The sequence below is a fragment of the Haliotis rufescens genome, unplaced genomic scaffold (genome assembly GCF_023055435.1).
Source record: "Haliotis rufescens isolate VD_foot unplaced genomic scaffold, xgHalRufe1.0.p SCAF_44, whole genome shotgun sequence".
NCBI lineage: Eukaryota > Metazoa > Mollusca > Gastropoda > Lepetellida > Haliotidae > Haliotis > Haliotis rufescens.
In genome coordinates this window covers 3,630,375-3,644,369 of record NW_025964157.1, presented here as the reverse complement: position 1 = coordinate 3,644,369, position 13,995 = coordinate 3,630,375, and the positions used below count along the sequence as shown (strand labels likewise).

Genomic DNA, 13,995 nt, shown 5'->3' with positions numbered 1-13,995 from the left:
CGAAAGTGCGGTATAACGTGAGTGTTTATAGCCCACATAGAGACTGATTGTGTACAGTTCAGTCGAAGAATGTGCAGGAACTCTGGATAAGTTGATTTCTGTGTTGCAGATGATGTCTTGCCGACTTGAGGGACACTAAAAGTTGATCACCCAAGGCAGTTTCCTCGCAAAGGTTGACCTCATGAGTGTGTACTGATCTTTATTACTTGCCAGATCACCCGTTGAAGAGATCTTCGGTTTAATAAACACACAGCTGTATCACACATTGTGTAAGACCAAAGCCCGTGGTAATGTACTGGGGAAGAAGTTTCACAAACAAATATTGAAATCTCTGAACATCCCAGGGCTTATTCAACGACAACGAACCAAGTCAGCGAGCCTGACCACCCGATCCCCTTAGTCGCCTCTTTCATACCCATTGGAATATGATAACATACCCATTGGAATATGATAACATACCCATAGTAATATGATAACATACCATAGGAAAGAAGCCCATCTATAAAAGGTACCATACACCGAATATTAACAGGAATCTAATCCTTCGGCAGAGAAGCTCCAAATGCTTCCATTGCCAATAGCTTGCGTGTGCTACACCTTTGAATATAACGACGATATACATTACTCCTCCTGAATCTAACATCTTGGATCTGCCGCCCGGTAAACCCTATTTCAAACACCCAACTAGCTCCTCCCTTTCTGAAAGTATGACCTGTCAATACGTCACTCACTCCCCTTTCCTGTAAAGTATGATTTACAACAGCAATAAAAATGTCATAAGAAAAGGCGTTATGTTGCTTATCACACACTAGTTGTATTATTAGCTGCACGTGTTCATGTTACAGTCACAAGGTCCGCAGGACATCTTATCCCAGTTGAGTAGAGAGATGTTCATGATGTCAATCACTGGACTGTCTGGTCCAGACTCGATTATTTACAAACCACCCTCATATAGCTGGAATATTCTGAGTCGGCGTTAAACAGACCAGAAAGTCCAAACACACTTTATTTGTTGGATGTTTTGTTATATCATCAAATCTTCATCCTCAGCCAAATTGTAGTTGTACAATTGATAATGCCATCAAGTCATTTTTCATATGAGCATGTCCGTGTTGTGTTTTTCCGTATTACAGCTAAAGAAAGGGCAACACCCTATTTGTGCCACAATATACCAACACCCAAGTCAGACTAAAACATTCCATGTACCCCACTTAGTCCACAGAGTGAAAATATAACTGTTATTAATTCGGACCAAGTACGATGAACGGGTATACATACGAACACAGGAGACTTTTTATGGATAACATTATTCTTTGTGACGACGTTTCAGAGTTACTTCTTGTCCCTTCATCAGGTGAATGCTGAGTAACTACATGGAGTTAATATATATACATGACGATACGTTTACACAAGGTGGGATAAATGTACACAAATAACTATATAATGACGACGCCAATGATGTTTACAGGAGTGAAGCCAATTACAGTGAAGGTCTAGTGATTGGCCTGGACGTAACAAGAAGGAGCCGACAATGGTAACACTAACACTCACTCACTAATGACTACAGTAATGTAGCCCCCCTCACTCACTCACTCACTAATGACTACAGTAATGTAGCTCCCCTCACTCACTCACTCACTCACTAAGAACTACAGTAATGTAGGCCCCCTTACTCACTCACTCACTTATGACTACAGTAATGTAGCTCCCCTCACTCACTCACTCACTAAGAACTACAGTAATGTAGGCCCCCTTACTCACTCACTCACTTATGACTACAGTAATGTAGCTCCCCTCACTCACTCACTCACTCACTCACTAATGACTACAGTAATGTAGGCCCCCTTACTCACTCACTCACTTATGACTACAGTAATGTAGCTCCCCTCACTCACTCACTCACTCACTCACTAAGAACTACAGTAATGTAGGCCCCCTTACTCACTCACTCACTTATGACTACAGTAATGTAGCTCCCCTCACTCACTCACTCACTCACTCACTCACTAATGACTACAGTAATGTAGGCCCCCTCACTCACTCACTCACTTATGACTACAGTAATGTAGCTCCCCTCACTCACTCACTCACTCACTAATGACTACAGTAATGTAGCCCCCTCACTCACTCACTCACTCACTAATGACTACAGTAATGTAGGCCCCCTTACTCACTCACTCACTAATGACTACAGTAATGTAGCGCCCCTCACTCACTCACTCCCTCACTAATGACTACAGTGATGTAGGCCCCTCACTCACTCACTCACTCACTCACTAATGACTACAGTAATGTAGCCCCCGTCACTCACTCACTCACTCACTAACATAACATTCATCCATTCGTCATCACTCGCCCCTTTCCGTAACCTGCAAGAAGACTCGTCCCTCTATCGATGAATGTTATGTGCGAAAATGCGACAAACCAATTAGAATGCGCGTATGATTTCAAGTTCTTCGTCAAAGAATCCCTCAGAAATAATTTTTGATTTTACATATGTCTTGCATCTAAAATTATACCCAAGACACAGTTAAAGGTGTTCAATCATACTGTATAACTTCGCATGTCCCAATGTGCTTTAAATTGCATTTGAAATATATATAATCTATGGAGAAATATATGTGAACCATTACACAACGAGTTGACAATTGTTTAGGTATTCCCGTTTGCGCTAAGACGGAACCCGGTCGCAAAAATGGCCATGAGGGGGACACGAGTCGCTATTCGGCTTGTCCCGGAATAACACGAGTTGGTCACGAATGAACATTCATCGAGATATGGATGAGTCTTCTTCCAGGTTTCGGAAAGGGGCGAGTGGTGACGAATGACATATTTATGCACAGAGTTGTGTCCCTTTGATCACCTGTCAAACCACACCCTGTCCCTTGTAAACCATGAATACAAATTCATCTGCATGGGTGTATAGCATTGTTTTCCTTGAACATCGCTACGGCAAAGATTTCCTTATCTCCTATGTGTCTGGGATATGACTGATAGAGAGCGTATTGTCCGAAATGAGGTGAATCGTGTTACTATAATACTCTACTCAATACTACAGATTGTTGAAATAACAGATACAAATAGTACATTTACAGAACTAAGCCAGTTCTCATAGCATCCACACATTATTATATCCGCTGTAGATCACCGAACGCTAGTGGTGTTATATAAGAGTTAAGCGCCCCTTCAAAACATCAGGAGATGGGTTGTCGAACTGATAATCTAGAGACCGATAGCATGCGCAATAATGTGAACAGGTTACTCCATGACAACACACGTCAGATATATAGTACACTACACAACACAATATTACTGTTGTATAAACAACATATACCAACAATACTGTCTAGGTCACGTGATCTCTCGTGTAGCGTTGTCCTCATTCAGTACTGTCATTGTGCGTTCCTTTCACAAATGTACTTGAGAAGTACTTCTATCAGGTCAGACTACTACTGGTGCTAGGTCTACTTGAGTAGTACTTCTATCAGGTCAGACTACTACTGGTGCTAGGTCTACTTGAGAAGTACTTCTATCAGGTCAGACTACTACTGGTGCTAGGTCTACTTGAGTAGTACTTCTATCAGGTCAGACTACTACTGGTGCTAGATCTACTTGAGAAGTACTTCTATCAGGTCAGACTACTACTGGTGCTAGATCTACTTGAGAAGTACTTCTATCAGGTCAGACTACTACTGGTGCTAGGTCTACTTGAGAAGTACTTCTTTCAGGTCAGACTACTACTGGTGCTAGATCTACTTGAGAAGTACTTCTATCAGGTAAGACTACTACTGGTGCTAGATCTACTTGAGAAGTACTTCTATCAGGTCAGACTACTACTGGTGCTAGGTCTACTTGAGAAGTACTTCTATCAGGTCAGACTACTACTGGTGCTAGATCTACTTGAGAAGTACTTCTATCAGGTCAGACTACTACTGGTGCTAGATCTACTTGAGAAGTACTTTTATCAGGTCAGACTACTACTGGTGCTAGGTCTACTTGAGAAGTACTTGTATCATGTCAGACCTCTACTGGTGCTAGGTCTACTTGAGAAGTACTTCTATCAGGTCAGACTTCTACTGGTGCTAGGTCTACTTGAGAAGTACTTCTATCATGTCAGACTTCTACTGGTGCTAGGTCTACTTGAGAAGTACTTCAATCAGGTCAGACTACTACTGGTGCTAGATCTACTTGAGAAGTACTTGTATCATGTCAGACCTCTACTGGTGCTAGGTCTACTTGAGAAGTACTTCTATCAGGTCAGACTTCTACTGGTGCTAGGTCTACTTGAGAAGTACTTCTATCAGGTCAGACTTCTACTGGTGTTAGGTCGTCCTATATTTAATCAATGACATGATGGACTACGTGTGTAAGGGAAGAACTGGATCCGATCTGGACCTAAAGCAGGAGTCAACTTTTGAAAGATTCAACTGTGTATGGAGATCAAAGTTATCTCTATTACCATATTCAGCGTCTGCAGAATTTGAACACTTCTACATATCTTCTGGAAGTAACATACAGCAGGCCGTCAGCATCAAGACAGACACCACCAGGATATTCCAGACCATCCTGTTGTGTGAGTACAACTCTGACAAACTGTCCCGACTCTGTCAGCTGAATCACCTTGTGGAAGCGTGAGTCTGCAAGCAGGATATCCCCTGTGCTGGTTGTTGTGATACCCCGAGGATTTGTCAGAGCTCTGACTCCTCGGGGCTTGTAGGTGAAAACAGCGTCTCCTTCACTGGTCACACATACAAGGGATTTTACTGCTTCTTCACTGACTATCAAGTTGTTGTTCCTGGTGACATGGATGAAGTCTGGATTCCCTATCACCCCCGTGTTGATAGACCTCAGTATCCTCCCTGTCATGTCCAGTATGTCCACAGAGTGAGACTGTCCCCATGTACCTGCCGCCAGCTGTGAAGGACTCAGAGAGGCCAGAGCGTAGTACTGCTTGCTTGTTTTGATAGTTGACAGTAATACAGGATCTGGGGTAACATTCACTATGACTATTTCCTTACTGTCTGGAACACTGACAGCTATCTGACTCTCACTTAACTTGGCTACTTGCCAAGGCTCACTAGAAAGCAGAAGCTGATTATGAAAGGATTTGAAGTTTGATGTGTAATATGTTTTGAGTCTCTTGTTTTTGTAATCTGCAACTACCATCACTTTGATGCCATCAACAGTCAACACTGTGACGTCACGCACCAAAGGATCCTTCCCGTCACCATCTTCCTTGCAGTCAATGGTGTGATGTAGAACAGGAGAAGACTTAGGGTCACTCACATCATGGACGACTTCAACCTCCCCCAGCTGTAGCTCATCAACTGCTTTACTCAGCTTGTCCAGGTCGTGTGTCAATACAACCCTTCCTGCTGCTGGCCTGTTGTCCGTGTCGCTGTTGTCTGGAGACGTCTCACCCACCGACTCATAGACGGCATACATGTCCCTCTCACAGTTGGACGTCACAGCATTGGCTGTGAACTCAAACTGCTGCTGGTACATCTGTAGCTCGATCTCCTGGGATTTTACATGTGCTTGTAACTCATATAATTGTTCATCAGTAGCTTTGTCGATGTCATGAAGGAGTTGCTTCTCTTTTCTTATAATAGCACGCATCACTGTTTCCCGTGTCTTCATGACTTGATCTTTAAGGGTTTGTGAATTACTCTTCACATCTTGAATTTTAGATTTTCTCTGGGTTATGATATTATTAGTAGCTGCAATGTTGATTCTGAGTTTCTCTATTTTGTTTGTCAGATGTTCCTTCACAAGACGGGTGGTGCTCTCTATTGTATCAACATCCTTACATGTCCTGTGTTTTATACTGCAGCATATCGTGCATATTGCCTGCTTGCAGTCTTTACAGAACAACTCTATCGGTTTGTCTCTGTGGACTTGACACATAAAGGGACGCTTGACCTTTGTCTTGGTGTGATCAGACAAGTGAGCTACTTCATGGTCACACAACCCTGGCATCACGTTGTGCAACTGGAGACATCCTTCACAGTACACAACATCGCAGACAGAGCACCAAGAAGTGGCTGGAGTTGTCTTTCCTTGTTTTGAACAAACACTGCACAAGTGTTCCTCCACAGCTAAAACAAACAAGTGCGTTTTATTTCATTTGAACGAAACATGATAAGAATCGCACATTATCTAAAGAAATAATAACATATAACACATTAGTTTTGTCACAAACGGTGAACATCATGTCAATCATGACCTACAGGTAATCATAACCACAAGATTATAATCTGCTAACTAGATATGCAATAACAGATGCATATAAGAAACTGCGGTGGTTAAAGCGTCATTAAAGCGGCTTTATAGATGGGAGCCTTAACTGACAGAAAACTTAACATACACGTTTTCATTTAACATGCTTTGTTACAATGTAGGGCCATGGCACAGCCAGTAGGATGTACCTGCAACTAAAGATCAACCCCACAGTTCTGTCAACACATCCCTGTGCTGGCTGTGGCATGTCACAGTGGAGGGCGACTACGATCAACCCAACAGTTCTGTCAACACAACCCGTCCTACCTGTGGCATGTCACAGTGAAGGGCGACTAAGATCAACCCCACACTTCTGTCAACACATCCCTGTGCTAGCTGTGGCATGTCACAGTGGAGGGCAACTAAGATCAACCCCACAGTTCTGTCAACACATCCCGTCCTAGCTGTCGAAGGTCACAGTGGAGGGAGACAAAGATCAACCCCACAGTTCTGTCAACACATCCCGTCCTAGCTGTGGCATGTCACAGTGGAGGGCAACTAAGATCAACCCCACAGTTCTGTCAACACATCCCGTCCTAGCTGTGGCATGTCACAGTGGAGGTCGACAAAGATCAACCCCACAGTTCTGTCAACACATCCCTGTGCTAGCTGTGGCATGTCACAGTGGAGGGCGACTAAGATCAACCCCACAGTTCTGTCAACACACCCCTGTCCTAGCTGTGGCATATCACAGTGGAGGGCGACTAAGATCAACCCCACAGTTCTGTCAATACACCCCTGTCCTAGCTGTGGCATATCACAGTGGAGGGCGACTAAGATCAACCCCACAGTTCTGTCAACACATCCCTGTGCTAGCTGTGGCATGTCACAGTGGAGGGCGACTAAGATCAACCCCACAGTTCTGTCAACACACCCCTGTCCTAGCTGTGGCATATCACAGTGGAGGGCGACTAAGATCAACCCCACAGTTCTGTCAATACATCCCTGTGCTAGCTGTGGCATGTCACAGTGGAGGGCGACTAAGATCAACCCCACAGTTCTGTCAACACATCCCTGTGCTAGCTGTGGCATGTCACAGTGGAGGGCGACTAAGATCAACCCCACAGTTCTGTCAACACATCCCTGTGCTAGCTGTGGCATGTCACAGTGGATGGCGACTAAGATCAACCCCACAGTTCTGTCAACACAACCCGTCCTAGCTGTGGCATGTCACAGTGGGGGGCAACTAAGATCAACCCCACAGTTCTGTCAACACAACCCGTCCTAGCTGTGGCATGTCACAGTGGAGGGCGGTTAAGATCAACCACACACTTCTGTCAACACATCCCTGTGCTAGCTGTGGCATGTCACAGTGGAGGGCGACTAAGATCAACCCCACAGTTCTGTCAACACAACCCGTCCTAGCTGTGGCATGTCACAGTGGAGGGGGACAAAGATCAACCCCACAGTTCTGTCAACACATCCCTGTCGTAGTTGTGGCATGTCACAGTGGAGGGCGACTAAGATCAACCCCACAGTTCTGTCAACTCATCCCTGTGCTAGCTGTGGCATGTATTATAGTCCGTATTCAGCATAAGCAGACACAAATTGTGACATTTATATGCTAGATTGTCATACAAATTATATTAATAACTGATAACAATATAACAAAAAGGAATGACGACATAAAATTTATGTTGATTTCATAAAATTATCGTGATAGGTATTTTGGTTCATCCAAAACTCTTTATCGCAAACGGAATGTAATTTATTTGCCTTTGCAAGAAAGAAATGTGTATCCTGCATCAAAATCTATTTACATGAAGTCAAAATAAGCAATTCTATGAGTGAATGCTCGTCTATGCACACGTGTGTGGTTGTTTACATATCTTTTAAAAGGGTATATTAGTCAGGCAGTACAATACTAAGCTGATTACCCTTTGTGCCGGGTCCAAAGTCGTCCATCAGCCCCTGCATGACGTGGCTTGGTTTCAGCTGACTGACCCACTCCTCTACTGGACTGTCAGGGTTGGTCACATTCGTCTGTTGTCTACAGGAGGGACATGGTATGGACCTGGCTTGTACTGCTTCCGGCTGTGTCTTGGTGTATTTCAGCAGACAGGACTTACAGAATGTATGATGACACTGAAGTGTGGCAGGGTCTGTGAACACCTCTGTACAGATGACACAGGTGAGGTGGTTCTCTGTCAGCTTCTTCGCGGTAGCCATCTGAAGCCAAACCGATAGTTTAGTGAAGTATATATGCAAATGTTAAAGACAGCATCATACAACATGTACATGAATGCATCATCCCCAACGTCCCAAGACGTGACATCATAAAAAGACAGTGAGACAGGAGTTTACGTGACAACACGGCGCCCCATTCCATGTATATTATATTTGTGGAACATCACGACTCTTGTTAATTATGTTTTACGTGAGTCGCCCTAAACCTCAAATACCACACAGTATCATGATACCATTTCACGTTTTCCCCTAAGTAATGAATATGTACATTCCATGAAGTGGAGAGACTGTGTGGAATGTATGCCATGTTTTTCAAACACATGACACAGAATTAATGCACATGTTTATTAAAATTAGTTCCATAAAACGATCTCAATTCAACAATCTAACAGTAGACTAATTTCAAACCGAAACAAGAACAACAGTCGTTTACGCCATGGACCCATTTCCATAAACACAGGTTGATGTTTCAGCTTCTTGTAGTGAAAGGTAAATCAGGTTTGAAACACACACCACACCTCCCCCGAGTACTGCACGTACTTCAATACTTTACTTCCTGGTTGCCTGTCACCCCACAACTTTCTCACGTGACCTTACCAGGTCTAGACGGCGAGTAGACACGTGGTTTAAACCGTCGTCAAAATTAATATTGGCGTGTTTTTGGATACGCACTCTCCACTGTGAAGTACTACGGCAACAATGCAGTTTACCGGGCGCATCCCGAGCTCTACCATCCGCTCAATTACCGCGCTATAGTGCCACCGCTGTCTCGTTATACCGTTACCGTGCCTCACGCTCTGGTGACTCGCGCTTCACGATCCAACACCCGTTTTCGGTCTCAGGGAAACTTACACAACTTTACGATCAAACACCCGTTCTAGGTCTTAGGGAAACTTACACAACTTTACGATCCAACACCCATTTTTCGGTCGTAGGGAAACTTACACGTCTTTACGATCATAAACCTCTTTTCGGTCATTAGGGTCAGCTGGCTTTGGGCAAGGGTTAGCCATAAATTCTTACCTTTTCAAGCGTTAATCTAGTTAATCCCATTGGTCGGTCATGTTGACATAAACAATTGCGGGTGTGGTTTCAAGAAAAGATGAATGGGAGAGCGGGCAGTGACGTCACCCGCATGCGCAATTCATTGTTTACTGAATTACGCATGCATGTCAATGGGGATTCTAATGACCTGTTAAACGAGCACTGATTACATGTCATAGCGTCTGTGGTCCAGTTGTAGAGCGTCGGCTAATTAACGCATTAATTAGCAGAGCCGATGATCCGGCGCAGCACGTTCGAGCCCCTACAGCGCTAATTGGATCTGAAAAAGTGCGCCCGGTAAAGTGCACTACTCCCGGATGTAACCATGGTTGACTCCTGCTGGATATGTCAATGTAAAGTCTACTCTCTGTGTTAAAGTCAAACCTCTGCCCCCTGATGGACGTTTTAGCTCTTTTCCGACTATAATCTGTCTGCACAGCTCCGTGTTCCACAGTTGAACCAATCACGCACGGTGTTAGCGTTGGGTTTCTCAACATGCGTGATTCCCGTGCTCCCTTTCGAGTTGATTGGTTCTACTGTGTCATATGGCCCTGTGACGCAGGGGTAGCATTATGCAGATGGCTGTTACAATGAATGCTCGTTCCACCCGTGACGAGCAGGTCTGGTTGTTGATGAAATATAGTGATAGCTAAACAGATTTTTTATTCATGCACCGATTGTCTTTAAATGTAATATCCAGTTATGTATGACTGTTTAATAATCTCTTACTAACTTTGACTGCAGTAGGTCCGATAGTTTTTCAGACATTTTAGTAAACGTCCGTACCTGAAATTACCTTCCAGACCATATATGGATGTAATCATGGTGGACTCCTGATGGCTATGTCAATGTCAAGTCTACTTCTGTGTTAAAGTCGAACCTCTGCCCTCAGGCAACACAGTATTGTCACATTATGTAGAATCTATACGTGTGTATGTGTAATGTCGTCTAAATATGTGACTTACCTCTATTACAACGTGGAGCTCTCTTCTCTGAAGTCGTCTCTCTTCCTGGTTCCTAGAATAACTACAACCAGCTCGTCGCCTGTCGTGTTAGGTAGATCACGTGATCTGGTTTGTGCAGGTATGTGATTGTATCACATTAGAAGCAACTTTGTACGACTCTCCTCAGATCTGTACCATCAAGCCAACACTCCAGGATGCAAGAGATTCTTTTTACAGTTTGACCATTAGGCATTTATCTGAAATAATGTGTGCAATCTCTTTTGTTATTTCAGTCAAACGTGAACTGATACAAGGTGTAGTTTTCGAGAGAATGTATTGTAACACAGGGAAGAGTTGTCCCCCTTAGACCATTATATTGCATATTGAGCTAGGTTTGACTTTTCAAAGTTCTCGCTCATGACCCGTAGGGGGTCTTTCCGTTTTAGGGCGGTGGGGTAGTCCAGTGATTCCCAACATGGGTGGGTAAAATGTGTGACGACCATTTCTGGTGTTCCCCGCCAGATATTGATGGAATATTACATTATGAGCAGCCTAAAACCATACTCACTCAATCAACATCAGTTCTTTTTTGTAGAATAGGTCTTCCACATCCCATGCCTGCCGTAAATGGCAACTATGCTTGTCGTAAGAGGCGACTCACGGGCTCACTGACTTGGTTGATGCATGTCATCGATCCCAATTGCATGGATCGATGCTCATGAGGTCAATCACTGGATTGTCTGGTCCAGACTCGATTGTTTACAGACCGCTGTCATATAGCTGGAATATTGCTGAGGGCGGCGTTAAACAACAAACAAACAAACAATATCCATTTTACAAGTAATATGGCCGCGGAATATGAAAAAGACTCTAAGATGTCAGGGGAGCTGAAACAAAATCAGAGAGAAGGCGGCAGGGACAAAGATGCCTGAAATCATGGATGCGTTGAGGAAGAGTGCGATTGCTGATGAGTTGTAGCCAGAAGGCTCCCGGGGAAAACTGCTGCCCAAATTGCCTATCAAAGAAAAGACTTGTGCTATCCAAGGTGAGGCAAACGTTAGAAAGCTGAAAATTATGAGTGGATAGAATCGTTAGCACAAGACCTGGAGGCGAAGTTTCTTGATTCCGGGGATGGTATAAACTTGACCTTGATAGTTCAAAAGGGGACGGTGATAACTTCACATTAGAGATGTGGACATACGCCAGTAAAGGCGTCTTGAAAGATGATAACTGACAGAGGAGTGGATATATCTGGAATACTGTACTCTCTGAATGACATCCTAGATGTAAGTCGCCCTGTATAGAAGAAATACGTATGGGGAAGTAAACTGGTCTATGACAGGACTACAGAGAAACTAAGAATCATAGGTCGGCATGTTTAAACCGGAAGCAAACAGAACTGCAGATAAAGGAAGAATTAATGTTAGGGAATTATGGGATTGCCACATCTAAACCTAGAGTTGCTAGTGTGTTTGGTGCTATCCCGAAGACTGACAGCAAGATAAGACTTATCCACGATGAGAGTTTCCGCGGGAAAGATATGAATTATTACATGGTAAAGTTTGAGTGCTCATACTTGGATTTAAAGGACGGTTAAAAGTGGATCTGCCAAAGTTTCCTCGCAAAGGTTGACCTCAAAGCTGGTTCAGATCAATACGACTTCACCCAAGTAACCATGATCAGTGTTGTGCTGTACTACCTATACTTGTAGCATAAAAAGCTACCTTTTGCTGCAGCAAAGAGCCATGAGATATTTCAAACCTTCAGTTCGGCATTTTGTTGCCTAACGAAAGTGCGGTATAACATGAGGCTTTATAGCACACATAGAGACTGATTGTGTACAGTTCAGTCGAAGAATGTGCAGGAACTCTGGCTAAGTTGATTTCTGTGTTGCAGATGATGTCTTGCGGACTTGAGGGACACTAAAAGTTGATCACCCCAGGCAGTTTCCTCGCAAAGGTTGACCTCATGAGTGCGTACTGATCTTTATTACTTGCCCGATCACCTGTTGAAGAGATCATCGGTTTAATAAACATACAGCTGAATCACACAGTGCCTAAGACCAAAGCGCGTGTTAATGTACTGCAAGTTTCACGAACAAATATTGAAATCTCTCAACATCCCAGGGCTTATTCAACGACAACGAACTAAGTCAGCGAGCCTGACCACCCGATCCCATAAGTCGCCTCTTTCATACCCATTGGAATAGGATAATATACCCATAGTAATATGATAACATACCATAGGAAAGAAGCCCATCTATAAAAGGTACCATACACCGAATATTAACAGGAATCTAATCCTTCGGCAGAGAAGCTCCACATGCTTCCATTGCCAATAGCTTGCGTTTGCTACACATTTGAATATAACAACGATATATTCATTACTCCTCCTGAATCTAACATCTTTGATCCCGGTAAACCCTATTTCAAACACCCAACTAGCTCCTCCCTTCCTGAAAGTATGACCTGTCAATACGTCACTCACTCCCCTTTCCTGTAAAATATGATTTACTACAGCAATAAAAATGTAATAAAACAAGGCGTTATGTTGCTTATCACACACTAGTTGTATTATTAGGTGCACGTGTTCATGTTACAGTCACAAGGTCCGCATGACGTCTTATCCCAGTTGAGTAGATAGATGTTCATGATGTCAATCACTGGACTGTCTGGTCCAGACTCGATTATTTACAAACCACCCTCATATAGCTGGAATATTCTGAGTGCGGCGTTAACAGCAAACTCAAAACCACACTTTATTTGTTGGATGTGTTGTTATATCATCAAATCTTCATCCTCAGCAAAATTGTAGTTGTACAATTGATAATGCCATCAAGTCATTTTGCATATGAGCATGTCCGTGTTGTGTTTTTCCGTATTACAGCTAAAGAAAGGGCAACACCCTATTTGTGCCACAATATACCAACACCCAAGTCAGACTAAAACATTCCATGTACCCCACTTAGTCCACAGAGTGAAAATATAACTGTTATTAATTCGGACCAAGTACGATGAACGGGTATACATTTTCTCCTGAAATGTAGCCTCTTAGTGCTGAGGTAGGTGTGTAGAGATAAAGCAGGATTCAGAAGCTGAAGATATTGCACTGCTATGTTCTTCAAACCAGCTAGGATAAGTCAGTGTTTCTGAAGCAATGTTTGACAAGTGACTTGACGAGAGTTTCCTTGGGTGTAAACAATGATGTACAGACTGTTTGTCTGTGAATGACGGATGTATGTTGCACGAGTCACTCTGTCCACACCCGGTCACATGGCACATTGAGACTTGAATAATACACTGGGGTCGTATACAGAAATATATACAAAGGGTCTTAGTTGAAACCAAAAGGAAACAGCTTTCTTGTCATTGGTTAGATATCCATATGTATTAGCCATGTGTGGCCTGGTGTTTCAATCTAACTTTGGTTAGACATTTTGCATTTCTAAACTTGGTACAGAAGATTGGTTGACCCATGATACTGCCAGTGTTAGTTGGTACAAAATCTACATACAGTAAACTACGTTTATAACGAACACGCT

At 43.4% G+C, this 13,995-nt stretch overlaps 1 protein-coding gene across 1 annotated transcript; it reads right to left on the bottom strand.

Annotated features, from left to right (window-relative positions):
- Positions 1-4,459: 4,459 nt before the first annotated feature.
- On the bottom strand, positions 4,460-10,937 carry LOC124111527 (tripartite motif-containing protein 2-like). The gene is made up of 3 exons (XM_046471263.2): positions 10,476-10,937; positions 8,157-8,448; positions 4,460-6,098 (listed from the first exon to the last, which is right to left on the bottom strand). The coding sequence occupies exons 2-3, from the start codon at positions 8,446-8,448 to the stop codon at positions 4,465-4,467; spliced, it is 1,926 nt and encodes a 641-aa protein (XP_046327219.2). The 5' UTR covers positions 10,476-10,937; the 3' UTR covers positions 4,460-4,464.
- Between the last annotated feature and the right edge of the window lie 3,058 nt (positions 10,938-13,995).

Coding starts and splice junctions, on each gene's coding strand:
- LOC124111527 (XM_046471263.2), bottom strand. CDS start 8,448: ATGGCTACCGCGAAGAAGCTGACAGAGAACCACCTCACCTGTGTCATC. Junction 6,099..8,156: donor CTTTGGACCCGGCACAAAGG/GTAATCAGCTTA, acceptor TGTTTGTTTTAG/CTGTGGAGGAACACTTGTGC.